Below are 18,573 nucleotides of genomic sequence, written 5' to 3' on the forward strand. Positions count from 1 at the left end.
TATTATTCAGTAACCGCATACTAACGCGTATCGGTCACGTCTGAAGCATTTGCATAGAGTTTTGCAACGGTACGCAGCAACTATACGATTGTTAACATCCGACGCGCGCAATTATATGCAGCATCGCAGGACGCGAGGTACATATTCGGCGTAAGAAGACCGTTTCCTCGCGGCTCTATCTATCACCGCGACAAACGATGCCGCCGCGGAGATACATAAAAACCGACGAGTAAGCGAAACGAGTAAACCCGAGGAACTTTCACCCGTCTGAAAGCGTTTTCATCGCGTCCAGACGGGAAACAATAACCCAACGCGAGAAAAGAAGACGAAAGACAAGCTGAAAAAAAAGGAGGAACCGAAACAGAACCCGAAGCGGACGGACTAAAAGGGCACAAAAAGAGAAAGGTGTAAAAGGGTGTAAGAAAAGGCAAAGAGGAACAATTGAATCAATGAAAATCAGCAACTCACATTGATCGAATATCTTAAGCATCGCTTTCTTCAGCTGCATAATCGTGCGCTGACCGTGGCGATACGCCTCGACGAAGTGGAGCAATCACGTTCATAACCAACGTGGTCGTGTAAGAACCGAGCGGTGCTCGTCTCGCGTACAACTCGCCGTTTCGAGAGTAGTTCATCCTTCGAAACGAGACGAAAACCGCCGCGCGCGGTGTCCTTCAAGGACTGACCGTGCGTCCCGCAGGACATTCGGTCGGCTGGCAGGCCACGACTCTCTGCCACAACCGCATCCTTGTTCCTCGACGTGTTTCCTCTTCCCTTCTCCACTCCGCACTGCTATCTCTCTCACTCTCTCTTTCTCTCTCTACGTCCCTCGCTATTCTCTCTTCTCGCTTCGGTCCGTGACACAACTCGGCGCGACTCGCGCTAGCTGGTGCGCCTGGGTCGGTGCGCGACGCGCCAACACGCGCTCTCCGCTGGAAAAGTCGAGACGCGCGCGACGCCGAGTTTCGAGGAAGCAGCCGACCCGTCACTTCCGCCGCACTGGAATTCGTACGATGAATGAACTCGTTCGTGTAATCGCTCCCACGTAGCCGGCCGATCTCTCTCGGAACAAATTCTCCTCCCGATAACACCCACGTGGTCGCCACTGGACGACCGACTGCTCGCTCCTCGCTCTCCGAAACCGGCTGCCGATTCCTGCCCGGTATTTCTCAGCGACCTGACGATCGCGATGAAAACTGAAACGTCTGATCGGTCGCGCGGCTGACACGAGCGACTCCGATCGCCTGATCGTTAGTCGTAGAGAATGTTCAACGACCGATCGAACCGTCTTGTCAGAGACGTGGCACTAATTGTCAACGCACCGAGGAGAAGGAACGAGCGACCGGTTCCCGGTCGCAGCGTTAAACGGATTATTCAGCGATACCGACACTCGTGGACCGAGAGAGTCCGTCGAATAATCGTACGGCAGCCCCGTTAATCGTAAAATCGTTTCGGCGAAGAACGCCGCGCGGTCTTTTTTCTCCCGGGCATACCTTTGGCGACCGTTCCGCGAACAACTTAAACGGTTGCGCGACGGTCGCGGATAATTGCCGAACCGGAATTAACGCGGACCCGTTCGATCAACAGCTGACTTCGAAACGTATCCAGGACAATCGGCACGGCGGTTGTTCGTCTCGCGCCACTTGTTCCCGGCCTAGCTTTTATCTGACGTTCGAATTATTCTTCGGCTGACAAAGAATACTGACGAGGAGCAGCTTTGATTTACGAGCGCACTCCCGCCTCCCCGTGACGCTACCCGTTCCTTATTCTTTCGCTCGTGCCGCGCGAAAGAAAAAGCGCGGGTGATACGTCTCGTATCTTCGACGACACGACTCGCTCTCCTCTCTCCGTTCTTCTTTCACCGTCTGATCGGTTACGATGTTCTCGTCGCCTGGGAGAACGCGGTGTTCCACGCGACCGACGAATTTCTCTGCTCGGTGCTCATCCAACGGCGTTGTTCTCGGAGCTCGCGCGCTGCTCCTCGATCCCACCGGGGTTCCCCGTGTTACGCGGACGATCGTCCGCACCGTCGGATCCCGGCCGTCCGTTCGATCGATGTCACAGATATCCGGCGCGCGCTCGATCGCGAACGATCTCGCCAGGCTCGACGCGCGTTTGTTTACTTTCTCGCTTCTGCGTGTCACCGGGCGAACTCGATTCCAACTCGCGAACGAGAGTTGCCACCGGATCGCGCACCATACGACGCGAATGTGGATCTCGCCGAGGGTATCTGTCGCGTATCTATTCACCGCGAAATCACCGAACTGTCCCCAAACTGTTCCCGAACCGATACGTTCGAACGCATCCACTATTCACAGTTGACGAAGCTCGCCACGCTTTCGCCGATCCGTCGCGGGAGTTTTTTTCCTTTTTCGAAAGGTGAACTCGCGAACGCAGGGATCGACGGATCGACGGGCGAAACGAAAGATCGTCGCGACGGAGGACACACTCTTTCTCTCACTGATTGCGCATGAACAACGCGCGTGCCGCGCAATTCGTGCACGTAACGTTCCCCGCGCGAGTTTAACCGCGACTGCCGTGTCGGAATCGAGTCGAGTTACTCTCTCGCGAAGCTCGAGCCGAACGAGCTAGAGGGGAGCGCGAGAGCGAGAGCGACGGAGAAAGAGGCGGAGAGACAGAGAGGGATAGGGGGAGGAAGACAATAGACAGAGACCACCACGCTTCGACTGAAAGAGAACGATAGAGAGGGAGGATGATGCTGGAGGGACGGACGGAGAGAGACGGCTAGAGGGGGCAGGCGAGGATTTCACAGCCAGCCACCAGAAGGAGGAAAGAAAGATTTCAGAATTCGAGTGCTGAAAAAGGAGAAAGTATCGAGAATCGGCGGAAGAAAGGAGCAGGCGGGAGATTTAGCGACAGGGACAACGAGCGGTACGAAAAACTTGCAAAATTTTTAACATATTCCGCCGTGGCATTGCGAGCCTGTGTTATTATGGTGTCACTGCGAACATTCGGGCATATTTTTTTTCTCTGACAGTTTGACATTCGTGCCAATCACAAATGAGTAACGGAACCTTTGTCCCAGTTTAAACAGCAGTTTCCATGTTGACGCGTAGAGCGAATCGGATTTGAGGATCTACGACGTAAGGAGATCGAAACGCGATAAATCTCGGGTTTTCGAATTTGACAAGCAGAGTCCCTTCGATTTCGCGGCTGTCCGTTCGTTCACGATGATTTAACAGTTTGACTGTCAAGTGAACACCCATGGAAACTTCTATGCAGTCGAAACAGGTTTCTTAATAAAGCGGGAACTAAGAAATCAAGTTTCTTCGTAACGATTACTCTGCTGTCTTTCTTACGTCTCATAGATCCAATCAAATTCGGTTCGATCGATGTATCACTGAGAAAATGAATATTTACGTTTATGTAAAATACGGTGCCACCGAAATTCGGGTAACGTGGCAGTCAAAGTGTTAAAGTGTTACAGCGTTCCGCGGTGGCTGATATAACGGTTCTTTTCCGATGATATTTAAAAATTACATATAAGATGGCGTAACGCGACAGCTAACGAGGAAGAACATATCACTGAATAAATAAGAGTAATCTTTAAACAAAGAGTTCCGCGAACGCGCGGAAACTCGCGGAAACTCGCGGAAACTCGCGGAATTACTTAGCTCGATCTTTCCACTTATTCGTCGACATTCGCGCGAATCACGGGGATGCACGCGAACAGAGAATTAAAGAAACCATTATCTATGCGGATTCTCACTTTTATCCGCGCGCGATCGCCGGCCGCAACTGGATCCAATGTCGATCGTCCGTGCCATCACGAGTGCGTTTTAGGAACGCTGCCGACGGACTACGCGTGACGTCTTTATCGCTCCCGGTTTCCTTCTTTCGCTAACTCTCGTGAAAGGCTTGCAAGTGTAACAATATCGGTAAGCATATCGATTACACTGTGCAGCCGAGTAAAAGGAATGAAATTAATGAAGCTGAAATTCTTAATTCATGGGGATTTTAGTCTATACGGTTTTCTGAAGTCGAATCTCTTTTTGCATTGCTCGAATCTTTTATACGTCTACGATATATGCTTAACGACGTTCATGGAAATTAGATAAATTATCAAAGTTATAGGCGTGTGCAGGGTATAGAAGTAGTATCTACAGAGTGTTCCATTTTAATCTACAAATGTAATTATCTCCGGAAGTATTCGGTACTTAAGAAATGTTTCAGATGCAATTGTTTCTGTTTTGTTGGACTTTTGATATAGCTAAGTCAACACCTCTTTTGTAGACAACGATTTGCTGCGTCGATTGTTGCAAAAAATTACATGATTATACTTGAAAAAATACTAGCAACCATAATATTTTTCTCACTCGTACATAAATACTGTCCTGTCAAAAGAGAAAAAAATTACAAGACATTTGTTAAATAACAAATGGTTTAGAAACTAATTACATTTATAGAATGGAAAGGGACTGCCTGTATACGCGATCAAAACAGAGGTATATTTTGAGTTTTTAAATTAAAGTTATGTTGCGGGACGTATAGAAAGTTGACAAAAAACCAGTTTCGAAATACTTCGAAGCCATATCAATAAAGTAATAATAAAACAATACCTACTGGAAACTTCAACGCATAACTGTTTGACTTCCTCTGAAAATTTTTTGTTGATAATAGAACTAAAGCGACAAAAACTTCAGCACATTTGGATGTTTATACATACAAAGATAGTTATGTGTTGTTATTACTTGTATGTTACAAGCAATTGTAAACTCATAAACAAAATGTTTTTGGAAAGATCGAACTATAAGTGTACAGCTGCAACTAAACATCGAGCGTCGATACTACTGAAGAGATTAATAAATGTTTCCGGAATAATATTGGCTTGAGGAATAAGTCAAAGCCGTTTAGTTTAAATTTGAAAATTATTGTCAAAAAATGAATGTTTTGGCAAAAATTATATGTTATTTGAAAGGAAAATTTTCTCTCTACGCGTTAGTGTTTTTAAATTTTATGGTCTGTTTAATTTTTGTTTTATTTTATGTCATTAAAATGGAATGTCAATTTGAAAAAAGTAAATATTTTCGACATTTGTTGTGGCACACTACATATGCGTCAAAAATGCTCATTTTTTAAAAATTTGACATTCCATTCAATGATCTAAATCAAAACAAAAATTAAATCAACCATAAAATCCAAGAACATTGGCGTGTAGAGAAAAAATTTCACTTTCGAATGACATACAATATTTGTTCAAACATTTTTTTTGTGGCAATTTTCAATTGTAAAATAAACGGCAATGATTTATTTCTCAACTCAATAGATTAATGATAAATCAACAAAATTTTAACGAATAAAAATTATTATTAGTTATCAGTCGATTTGATGCCAACTGTTTTTATTTTAATAATCATACTTCGTTCTAGAGAAAAAACATTAAATTTTTAAATCTTTAATTGATTTTTAATTTCAACTGTTTTTTGCACCAATAAAATGCGGTCTTATATAATATTTAAAAGACAGTCCTGTAAGCAATTTTAGTTCAGCCCTTTTATAGCTCATTTCCTGTAGATTATGCTTTAAAACACCCTAAAAAGAAAGTAAAAGCTTGCACTAAATTACCGCAATTTTCTTGCTTTGAATTCATAAAGTTGATTTACTTTTAACGGTTGTAGACAGGAATCTTTTTCGCGTGACCCCGTGCAACGCCAACGTCCACGGAAACGAAAGAGCAATGGAAATCTGGGGGATTTAGAATTTCAAGGTAAACGTACAATGTTTACGCAAATAATTGACGCTGCAGCTCTGCGTTCGATCTGGAATTCATTCGAACGGTTCGTTACTGGGTAAAGTTGTTGCATAAGAAATTTAGTAATTATGTATGAGGTCGAGATTCCGGTATCCTGTCGCGTAGAAAGCTGAAAATCCGGCTACCGGCGAAATGGCGAAACGGATTGACGTTTCAGCAGCGGGAGATGTATGTATGATGATTTCGAAGCCGTGAAGTCAGATAAAAATTGTTATCTGTGCTGTTAGCCGTCGGGTATGTGCTTACATCGGCTTTCGTGTGATAACCACGCTCTTGTTAGTCTATTTACATAAGTATACGAATGCCTGGTAAGAGGCGAAGAGGTAGAACAGCGAGAAGTACACGTAGATTACATTTGTTCTTTTTCTACGAAGATACATTGCGAGCATTGAGCTCGTATTCCATTTGAGCACAGTGGAGCCCCGGACTTACATTCTAATTGGTTCTGGAGTGGGCGACGTAAGTCGAAAAGGACGTAAGTCGGTGTATACACAGGATAGATGTATGCATGTATTTATCAGATTAGAAGATACATTTTCTTTAAACCCATTTGCATTATTAGCGCATGTATACGCTCAATTTTTCTGGTCACTATCACCGGAGCATATATATATATATATATAAAGTGGAGGGTGTTATCGGAAATGAAAGTAGTAATTCTGATTAGTAGTAGTTCGTTTCATTTGTTGTAATTTTTCTACTTAAATAAAAGTAATCCCTTGCCCTATGATTCATTTTTCAACTGTGATTGATACAACAATTTTGTCAGTAATAATTGAATGAAAAACGAAAAAAATTCTATGTGCTTTCTATGTCTATTTTTGCCATAAAATATAGTAATTAATAACAAAAGAATAATAGTTAATTTAAATTCAAAGAAATTGAGTAATATTTATATGTTTTAAATTCTGTTTAAACTTCACCACGTTCACCACGGGTCTAACACGTTATTATAAGGCAAGGGGTTAAGAAAATAATTGATGATAAGGGCCTTCTTTTTTATACTTCTTTATGATGTAAATGGGTTAAATGTATAAAAATGATAGAAGAAATTACATTTAACGAACATTTACGAAGAACTGGAACGTACTAGATAGCCTTCTGCTATTGCCATTAAAATATGTTCTTTATCTTTAAGAAATGTTGTTGCTCGCAGTTGTTTTCAGCAAATTTATTTTTTAATTAATCTCAACACCTTGAATTCCATTAGTATTTCCTTTTATAACAATATAATTTAAGGATGACGACTGACGCTCTGATGCCATTACACATATGTGAATAATGGTCTTAATTCTCGATTAATTGCGTTTGTGTACCTTATATTTACTGTGAATATATTTCTAGAAGTCCTTAAACTGTGCGTGAACTATATTATCTGAAATTATTTACCGATAAAAACTTTATAAAATTAATCTATTCCACGACGAATTCTTTACTCAAGTAAGTTTCACGCTGAACTAGTTGAAACCACATAAACACGTAGACAGTCGGGACCTCTCAGTATTTGACAGATTTTGAACGCTTTTGAAATCGGATAAATTTTTCTTCTATTGATTATTGATCTTGCCTTGATTATTGATTGCTGGATTCTCTCACACTTAGAGTATTATAGCATTTTACACTCTCTGATAAAAAGATCACATCATTTTTTAACTCTTAAGATTAATTAATTAACTCTAAATAAATAATTATTAATAATTTGTGTTTCCCCCGATGCTTTTGTTATAGGATTTGTCCTTTCTGGCATAGTTTTGCCAATTTCATCAATTTTTGCTTTTAAATCTGCTATTATAGTGATAGATGATTCGTAACAAGAGTTTTCAGTAAATTCCAGACATTTTCAATAGGTTTCATGTCTGGAGGATATAAAAAAAGATGTACTGCTTGGACAATAAATTCTCAATGATAAAACATTATGTATAATCACTTTTTTATTTTTGCAAATTATTACTATGGAAATATATATATAATACTAATTACACTTTGGCATTTTACTTACATGATTATCACCAGAAAACTATGGGTGGCCCTAATTTTTTTATTACGGAGTGTAATGGCACCTAGCAATCTTTGTTCTAATTTTTGTGCATACATTGTGTACAAGAATTATAAAAAAGAAGTCATGTAGGTAAATACCTTTTAATGATAATTATAATTTATCTATTTTATAATGAATTGTAATACAATTTGAAAAAAACTTGTTACATGCACCAATTTAAATTTACTTGACTGTAACGGACACAAAACAATTTGACTGTAACGTATTTAATTTTTTAGTTATTGAGAATTCTTTTTTGTATTCAGTGTCTTTAGTATTACCTATAAAACCTTTTAGAGATCGAAATGCTTATGATTCCAATCAGCTATCATACATTCGAAATATTGGAACCATGTTCAGGAGTTACGTTACTATTTTTGAAAGTACCTATAAAATTTAAGCGAAATAAAAGTACAATTGCAACATACAACATTTTTGATGTATTAGAATTTTTAAAAGCTTTATGTTTTAACACTATAACTACTGAATATTTAATAGGATTGATGTGTCATCCCTATACAAATTGTAATAATAGATTATTTTTAGTTTGTTCAGACATTCATGATAGTATTCAAGTGAACTATTTATTTTTAAAGTCGTTTCGAATAGTCACTGTTTTCAAGATATCAAAAATTTCGAAACAAAAAAAACGGAACCTGTCATTGTGATTGGTTATAGATTCTGTTCTGTCAAACAGCAGAACTATAAAAACAACACATAAATCATAAGTGTTATTTATTTCTTCGAATACGATTACTTCTTTTACAAGCGAATCTTATTAATTATCATCTGGTGATATTCAGTGTTCAGTAATTATTATGTAACATACCAGTTATCGATTCCACAAAGATTTTGCTGAGTATTAATTTACAATCATTTATAGATTTAACACTACAATGAATGTTTAAATTATTAGCATATACGAGGAATTTTCAGTTATTAACTAAACCTGTTATATCATTACTATAATTGTGAATAACAATGGTTTTAAGTATGAAGCTTGTAGAATATAACGTACTCAAGGTAGTTTGAGTAAAATCAATAAAAAAAGATTAGTTTTTATTTGTTATAGAATAATATACCATAAGAAATAAATATTCTAAACTAGAATGAGCAGAATGAGTGTTAGTTATACATCACTTACATTTTCTCATATCCACTAAAAATGTTACCTCTTAGAAAAAAAATATGTATTTCATAAAATAAAATTTTAATGCACATTTCTTATTCGGTAAGTGAGAACGAAATTTTGCTTCAAGCCCTATTTAATTTTTGAGATTAGTCTTGAACATCAGAAAAAATCAAGTGTTTTTTGAGGATTCTTATGTAAACTCTGAGACTCAGTAAATGAAAACCAACTTATCAAACTTCAGCTGCGACAAACAAATTAAATCTATCTTTCAAGAATATCGCGTTCAAGATTATTTGTTTCCTTTTAATTCCTTTCAATGTAATATTATCTGAAAGTTATTTTAAATATTTATACATTGTAAGAAATTTCTCAAGTTATTCATTCATTTTTACTTGCACAAGAACTATAAAATGTGTCAATGTCTTTAACTACTGATTGTAAGTGAAAAAGGGTTTCGTATTTCATCGTTTTGAGTTTCTAATTGACTTCTATTTTCTCTTCATTCTTGCTACTTTCAGAGGAGAATAGAACATGCACAATTCCTTTGAAATTTGAAAACTTTATTAAATTCTCGAAAATGGTTTGATAGTAATAGTAAAAATCCTTATGATTTGTGTCAATCGTTTTCATGACATTTTTTTCTGTATTCAAGTCGATCATCCGAATATCTATGTGGTCATTCATTTAACTGCAAAGTGATGTAGTTTTCATTTGACTTAATGATGATTACAATTATTCGTATGTCTATAGCAAACTGAAAATTAAAGAAAGTAAAGCAGAAAATTTGTAGATTTTTACAAAATTTAAACGTAGCTTCAACATCTCGAAATTACAAAAATCTCAAATAATTAAGAACTTCTATTTTGTAATGAGAATAACTTTTATCTTTGCTGCCACTGTGGGCGTCCTGTCAATTATCTACTTCAATTTCTGTTACGTGGAAAATGACCTTCAAATATTTTACATAACGTCTCAAGTTTCATGCTTAAATTGAAATCGGAGTTCTTAAATTTCTCAATTCGAACGATTCAGAAGCATCAAATTAATTTACAGATATTACAAATACAGTTTGCAGCCGAAGGAAACATCATAAAAAGAATATGTACAATAAATATGTGGTCACTATGTAACATTTCAATATATGAAATTGTTATTTAACCTCGAATTGGCATTTCTTAATTAGAAGAACATTATTTGCACATCACCTTAAAAATTAAACAATTTAGAGAGTCTCTAAATGTGAAAGCTTTGAAAATGATATCTACTATAGTTCATGATCTATTAATGCGTTACTCAGGTATTATTAAAAATTTGCGTTTCTGGAAAAACGTTTGCAATTCAAAAGTTTTACCCACCGGTATAATTATTTAATAATTTTGAATTGTCTTTTGTATGGGTTGAGAATTTTGAATTCTTATTTTAAGAAACAATACTAAAGTGACAACTTTAGTAGCGAGCCATTTCTATTCTACCAGGCACAAGTGAATACATTTTCGAGAATGAAACGTAGTGATGAATGAAGGAAATAGAACGACACCGAGCAAGTTTTTATGTATGAATTCAATTCTCTCACTCTATCGTCTACGGGTCCATGCAATTTCTTGCACGTACTTGATTTGCGAGTGGTGCTAAACAAAATACAACACTCGCTCTTCTTAAGAATTCGTGCATACGAGGGAGACAGTATGAACACTTGAATGAAACAGTAAGAGAATCTAGCCATATGAGTCTTCGTGTCTGTATTCATGTTGTCCTACGAGATTTAACCAGAAAGTTCCCGAACTTTTGGAATATAAATTTTTCGCCTTACTTAGAGACTGTTCCATCTTATTGTCTTCAAAATCCTTCCCTTCAAATAGCATAGAGAGCTCTCATTGTTTCTTCCACCGTTCAAAGTATTTGCGGGACGCTTCTTTCGTGAATAGCGCAGTTCCGTTACCGAAATTTCCTTGGTCGAATCAATTCAGTTAAAACCCCTGTCCTTCATGACAGTTTCTGATTCGAAAATAAAGAAAAGTGCTGATCTACTGATCAAAGAAGCTGCAGTTGACTTGTGTTTCCCTAAAAACTTTCAGATGTGTTTCAGACGTATTAGCGTAAAGAATCAAATATTAGATCGAACAGACAGTTTTTCTGGCAAAATTTTTATAGATTTGTAACTCTTTTTCTAGAACTTTATCCTATTTCAAGTATCTTCTGTTTATATACGTCTAACAAGAGGTAAGGAACTATAAATACTGAACATATAATTAGATTGAGAAATAAATTATTTTTCAAAAATAAATAATTACTTTTTCCTTAAATTTAACGACAAAACTTCCTGTTTAAATTTTTGCGTAAAAATATTATGACAGAGATCTTTTTCGATGTTATTTCTTCATCTATCTTATGTTCAAGTTCAACTCTGCTTCCATTCTAGATGCCACTTTCAATATCTCAAATGCCTGTGTGAAGGATTTTTCGAATTTCATACGAAACTTCATAAATTCGTTGCCCGTGAAAATCAATCGTATGGAAAGGAACAAAAATCGCCTGGCATACGTAACCTCGTTTACATAAATCAACGTGATATGATGACTAAGCAAAATATCGGTTATGGTTTTCCCTGGGCTACGTTTCAATGTTGCCATTTATTCACAGCATAAGACACACCTTGTTAATATGTTAATATATGTTTTGTTGCTTACTACGCGGTATCGAGTCCAAGTTACAACTGGACATCAAATCAACAGTATCCAGGTTTTTCATTAAAATATACCATAGGTGCATTCGTTCTGTTTTTGAAGAATACACTTCATTTTTTTATTTTATAGTGCGCAAAACGAGAGATTTTTCAAACTAAATTCCACAGTTAACAGGTTAAATTATCGCTTACAAAGAATTTTATGGTGGTTTAATATCTAGCCATAGAGTGTTCCGCTAAATGGTATCGCATGAAGCATAATCTAGAAATAATGTTATATATTTTTATGCATTATTGTATCTATAAAATGCAATTAAACCTTTTTTATAATGGACTTCTCTAATTGTCACTAAACGAACGATGCAGTTTTTTAATTTCCATAAAAGTGTGTTAACATTTATACTTATACCCCTAATCTATTAGTTTACAAGTTGTTATAATTAAAAATTTATTAAATTATTAGGTCGTAACGTAAATACGTTCGAATGTATTGAACATTATTTTGTATTATTAGATTCATGTAGCAGTGAAATGACAATGCTACTTTCAAATTGACCAGAAGTGACTTTTCGATCATTGCAGTTATGTGCATTTTTAGTAAGTTATAATTAAATTCTCAAAATTCTTTTCAGACTTGCAGATTGAACTTATTTACCTCATATTTTGTTACTACCCAATATTTCAATGTATCTGCAAATTTCGATGTTTGTAAATTTTTAATTGTAATAACTTCTGAATTATTTCAATCATTCGAGTGCCAAGCGGCGAGGTCACGTTTCTCCGTTACACTACTTAAAAGTTGCCAGCCCATTGATTCGTAGGATTAAACTGAATTTATTTGTTTGTCTTTCCTTTAATTATTTATTTTTATCTTTTTTGTTACCTGCTTACAATTATAAAAATGGACCAATCGTACCATTTAGAATTTTTTTACGTAAAAGTAGGAAAGCGTGATGCAGTTCTTGAGCTGAAACGAAAGAAGCGTAATTGCGCCGCTTGACACTTTTCGATCGAATTTTTCTTCCGTCAATTTCTTTCTACTTCCACATTATACTTTATTGAATACCATTTCATTTTAACCTGCATCATTTTCCTCTATATCTAACCATTTGGAAGGTACTTATTGACAGTTTGTTTTAGTTGCATCGAACACCGCGTACATCGATAAAATATCTCATACAGAGGACGTAATATTTCTTTTAAATATTGATGCATGAATCATACTTTTACGCATTATTTTGTTGCAAGATTATAGATGTGTCACTTCCTGCTGCTATTAGCGCGACTGGTAAGGTTGCAACAACCTAAGATTTAAATCTTTCTGATTAGTAGTAAGAATTACGGCGATATAGGCATATCAAGACCGATTCTTTTAAACAATGTATCGGCATTACAAGTAGTTCTAATACCATGAACCTAAACCAGGAATGTCGACAGTAATAATAACATGCCTTGTTCCCAACAATATCTTTTGCAGCAATGTGACAAAGTTAAAAATGGACATGATTGTGGTGAACGTATACGCGTGCATTTCCCTGGGGGATAATTAATTTTCACATAGCGGGGTAATTTGTTTGTCTTTGGTCTTATTCGGCGCGAATTCATATGTGTCAGTTACCGGTTAGTAACATACGACCATTCTAACGAAACTATCGTCCCGGTTTCCGGTCAATCGTAACGTAGCAACTTTAGTTAATTGGTCATAATAAATTTCAATTAAATCAGCAATAAAGATATCGGCCGGTTGTTGCGCGCGTTGCGGTACGATTATAAATATCAATGTAATGAGTTAATAACGACTTTTGCGTTAAATAAACACACGCGCCTGTATGTGTATGTATAAATGTATCGTTTTTCTTTTACCTTTTCCCTTTTCCTGTTCTCGTAACGTCTTTCAAGCAAATTGCGCTGCGCCGCGTGGGCGAGTTAATTAGACGCTTATTTACGCGTGACGAAACAAACACGACGACGCGACGCACCGGGTTCAGTGTTTTAAATGAATTCCAACAAATCTCCCCACCGTGGACCGAAATAATGTCACGACGGTTAGTCACTGTGAAGCACCTTCGCGGCAGAACTACAGTATTCTCGCGATTAGTATACACCCGCTCCGATCTGCAGGATTAGTACCCGGTAGTCATCCCCACCATTGAGGGGCGAGTCCCCTCAGCAAGCCACGAAGCTCGACGGTCGAGCAGTTGTTATATGATACGTTGTTCAGTGGTGATAAATATCGGTGAAAAAATATTAATGCACTGATAAAACTTCTTTATAAGAATTTTTTTTATAAGTGAAACTTTTATTAACGCCTTTGTGAGATTCTTCTGATTAAAACAAGACTAAACATGACATACTTTAAATTACAATTTACTAGGAGAAAATAAATTAGTGTAATTTATTAAATAAGTAAATATGCACCAAAATATATCGCATTTGGTCTCGTTTTAATTAGAGAAACCTCACAATATAATTGATAAAAATTTCAATCAATAAAAATGAAAAATAAAAAGGTTTAACATTGTATTTACGGCCTCTCATTCATCTGTTTGTTTTGATCATTTCGAAGTTTGGATTTCTTGTTATTTCATTCGTACCATCCTTTTCACAAAGGACAAACAGAATGCACTCGGTGTAGTGCCAGTTTTTAGGTACTAATCGCGAGAATACTGTACCGCGATTCTTGCCCGGAAATCTGTTGGCTTCTACTGACAGAACGATGAATACGGGTAGAGAAGACCATGATACACGATGCTCGCTTAAATTCCACAGAAATCTGCTCGGCTTAATTCCACTGCACCATCCCCACTCTTCCCCCAGTACTCACAGCCTCGAAATAAACGGTAACGCCAGGGAGAAGGTAAACTGTGTTCCCCTCAATTTCACCGATCTGGCTACACTGATGTAATGTGATCCCAGTAGACAGGGGCAGAAAATGAATAAAGTTAGGGGAAGGGAAACAGACACACCTCAATAAGAGTAAAATATCAATTTTAGTCATGTCAATCTTATCTTTTCAAATATAGTACCAGTGGTTTATTGCGCTTTTTCTGATTAAAATGAGTCCAACCACAACATAAATTGGTCTAGTTTTATCAATTTGGAGCAAATGAATCTTTAACTTCGCTAATTACATTAAGTCGGTCAAACTAGTCCAGATTTCCATCGTGTTTTGACTCATTTTACTTACAACAATATCAGAAATTCATTGAAACTACATTTGAGAAAGTAAGGTTAAAATTATTGCAATGGAAATTTTCTTCATTGCATTTATATTTGATGTGTGCGGCATTGCTTTGAAATCCTGCGTTTCGATCTTCGATGCTTGACGCACTGTGTCTATTCCGCTTCCACTCAGTATGTCGATTCTCTGCCTTTGTCAGGCTGTGCTCGAGTCAGTTCCTGGAAGCAAATAGCTTCTTCCTGTTTTTCTGCTCGGTTAAATTCCACTGCTGAGACCCGAAATTGTGGAATTTAAGCGAGCATTACTGCACTAGCAAATCGTCTATAACCTGGTCAATTTTTCTAGGTTAACGAGAGTTGGACGTGGACGCCTGACATCGAATGTAGCTCACCGGTTTCTGCACCAGAAATAATCTTAGCATCGTTCGATGATATTTGCGGTGACGTGCAGTTGGACCGGGGATAATGCCATGTGAGGTTCATTTTATAGCTGGCGTACCTGCATACGCATGACCACATTACTAAGGAATTCTCATCAATTCTAATTCAAATACAATTTATATTTATACTTACACGATGAAGTAATTGAAATACGCTTGTCAAAAATATTCTCGCGTAATCAGTATACGATTTCATATTTGATGAGCAATTTCGAATGAATTTCGAAGCAGAATGATTATTTAACAGTTACTTCTTGCGATAAAAGATTAATGTTCCGGAAGAAATCATTTTTCTGCGAAAGTTTTCGAATTGCACGCTCGTAAGTAATATTGACTTCTTTTAAACACGGGTATTTATAAAATGTATAATCATACAAATGAAATCATGTGAATATCTTCTGTATTTATGGCTGAATGAGAAACTGATTAGAATATACTTTTAATCAGTTATAAATCATATATATTAATCACCTTTGAACTGTTAGGCTTATAATTAATAAGATACAAACAAAGTTATACAAAAACAATTCTTCTTGATGAAAGTGATATTTTAAGAGATTTGGATATTTACGTAATTTAATTAACATCACTTTATAAAACTTGTTTTAATGACTTGTGATTCAGGTATTGTGTAAAGTTGTATGATAAAAATTCTTTTAAATGTGAGGTTTATCCACTGCTATAAGATATAGCATTATTTTTCATTTTTTCACTTGTATATAGGTTTCATTATTACAAAAATCATTAAAATCGTATTATGTTAATATTTAAAAATAAATTACATTAAAATTGATATATTAATATTAAGTAATTATAATCCATTAATTATAACATATCATCTTATAATGTAAAATTGTATTCCTAAATTAATTCATCAAATTTACATAATTTGTCATATAAATATAGAAGAGTCAGACGTTCAGATATCATTTTGTATTATTTGTATGGAAATAGAAGTAATTGATACAAAAATACCAAGATAAGTGTAGCGTATCGAATAATCTTCAGCAGTATGGAATTTTTAATTTTATGTTTCACTTTAAAGGTAATCCTATTCAGTTAAAATATGAATCTTTAAAAGCTATTATTATAGAAGAACACGTTATGGCTAGCATTGTTACGTTTATAGCTTAGTACGCGAGAGGAGTGATCTGTTTTATGGTAACGTTATCATTATCATGAACCCATAAAAATAGTGTCCTTTAATCCTCCAGCCGCAGGTGATTGTTATATTTTTCTATACAAAACTGCACTCAAAATGGCTTATATAGACGTAAATTATATTAAAGAGATTTTTAACGCAATACAATAGAAGTCAAAATAAGAGGAAAGAAAAATATTTGTATTTAATTATTAATTGACGATTGGCAAGAAAATAAATATAATTAAACGTACTTCAGTATAAAACATTTTGACATTTGGTATTTTATTAGTATGCAGGACGTTCAAAAAGATCTCGGAAAAGATAAATAGAAATACAACAGAGTAAATTAAGTTTAATACTAATACTTTATAAAATAAACGTCAACAAGTTTACGTACACATCAATTGATTATAAATATAGTATTTTATTTACGAATAATAACCATTTTCCGAAAACTCTTTGAATGTCCTTGTATATAAAAATATATTTACAGTGAAATTGTTACACCAAGTTCTTATTTCGTTGTTGCTGCTCAACTACTCTAAAAATGTAATATAACACCATAACAGGGTGGCTGGTCAAAATTTAAAAAATAAGTAGAATGTGATTTCGGTGTTTTCCACGAAGGGTTAACAGCACTAAACCAAAATTCGCATGAAATGGAATTATACCCCCAATAGTCTTTTAAAATTCGAAGTATCATCGTTCGTCAAGATGAAAATTTTCAATATGTATAGAAACATTGTTACATACTATGAAGTTGATAAGTTTACAGTATTCTTATTACTTTTATCAATAATTCGTCATATCCTTTAATAGTATAGTATTTATTTGTATTATCACGAGAAATTTTTATTTCACACATATTTTATTGTATTTTGCTCAGTCAAATATGTTATACGTATATGTATAAATATTTGTAGTATAATATAATAATCATGATGAATATGTCTTTGATATTTTCAGAAACAAACATAGAACTTGGCAAAGAGGCAATAGACAGCTCTTTAAAAGATCTAATAAATAGACGATAGTTATCAAACTAGATAACTATTTCATATCAACGATAACTTAATCCATTCGCTACCAGAATTTCTTTCAATAACAGTTTTCACGGTTACAATATTTTATTAAATAAAACATACATATATTTTTACAAAATATAAATAATAATCAAGAAAAAAAATCGCCGCAATTTCATCCACATTATAGCATCCGTTACAATATTAGACGAAAACACGCGTAAATGTAATTTCCTCTTCCCATAAAATATGAAACATTGATCGTCAAATATGCGACGCTGGTAGCGAACGTGTCAACCAGTTAACTGTAGAATTTAGTTTAAAAAATCTCTCATTGTGCGCGCGCAATAAAATCAAATAATAAAATGTATACTCGTTAAACTCACGGCAAATGCACCTGTAATATATTCTAACGAAAAACTAAAGCAAAACGAAGAAGAATTACACATTTATTTGAAAAAATTAGAACCATTTTGCGTTTTAAAATGACTGTATACTCGTAAAACGCAGTTAACTACTTAAACATATTAAAATATTCTTTCCAAATCTGAAACGAGCAGCATGAAACTTACAAATTTTCTGAATTCGCTGTATTTTCAATATCCATATCAAACATCCTGCCGTAAAGAAGTGCATTAAACGTTTGTTGTATCATTGCATGCATCGCAACGGACATTTCTGGAGCATCGATATCCTATAAAGCGACAAACTTTCATGCAATACGATCAAACAGATGTCTTGAACGAGAACGGAGTCTCTTCGGGGGACATCGAGAACGTGGGTAATGGTACTGTAAGAAACGAGTGTTTCATAGAGATTCATGATATCGGTCACGCGCTGCCGAGAACCGTATACCTTTACTGGAAGAAACCATGAAACATGGTTACAAAACAAAGTACTAATGACAATAGCAACACAACACGAAGTGTTACAAATGTACTTTTATAATAGTAAATAAATACTTATGTAAGGTAAAAGCATCAATAGTTGACCAATTAAGAAAAATTGTCAGCGCGAATGAAAGGCAAACGCTTGCTTCTTTATTAAATGGAAATTCTATGCATGAAAATGCTGTTTGAACTTCTTATATTATATAACAAAGCGAACCATTTTAGAATAGTTACGTATTATATTATATATATTATATATATTCAAGTTTTA

At 35.7% G+C, this 18,573-nt stretch overlaps 1 protein-coding gene across 5 annotated transcripts in view; it reads right to left on the bottom strand.

The window, feature by feature from the left end:
• The window catches only part of LOC116426388 (dual 3',5'-cyclic-AMP and -GMP phosphodiesterase 11), a 296,890-nt gene that overhangs the window by 132,809 nt on the left and 145,508 nt on the right, over positions 1 to 18,573 (bottom strand). For 2 of the 5 annotated variants that reach the window (XM_031975245.2, XM_031975244.2), the window contains exon 1: positions 469 to 1,994. The exons of 2 other annotated variants lie outside the window; for them this stretch is intronic. In XM_031975245.2, the coding sequence (XP_031831105.1) occupies positions 469 to 508 (40 nt within the window). In that variant the 5' untranslated portion in view covers positions 509 to 1,994. Of the gene's footprint in view, positions 1 to 468; positions 1,995 to 13,489; positions 13,643 to 18,573 lie in introns of those variants that run through there. One more of the 5 variants, XM_031975247.2, reaches the window with a different exon arrangement.

Source organism: Nomia melanderi, chromosome 12 (genome assembly GCF_051020985.1).
Source record: "Nomia melanderi isolate GNS246 chromosome 12, iyNomMela1, whole genome shotgun sequence".
In the NCBI taxonomy this organism is placed as follows: domain Eukaryota; kingdom Metazoa; phylum Arthropoda; class Insecta; order Hymenoptera; family Halictidae; genus Nomia; species Nomia melanderi.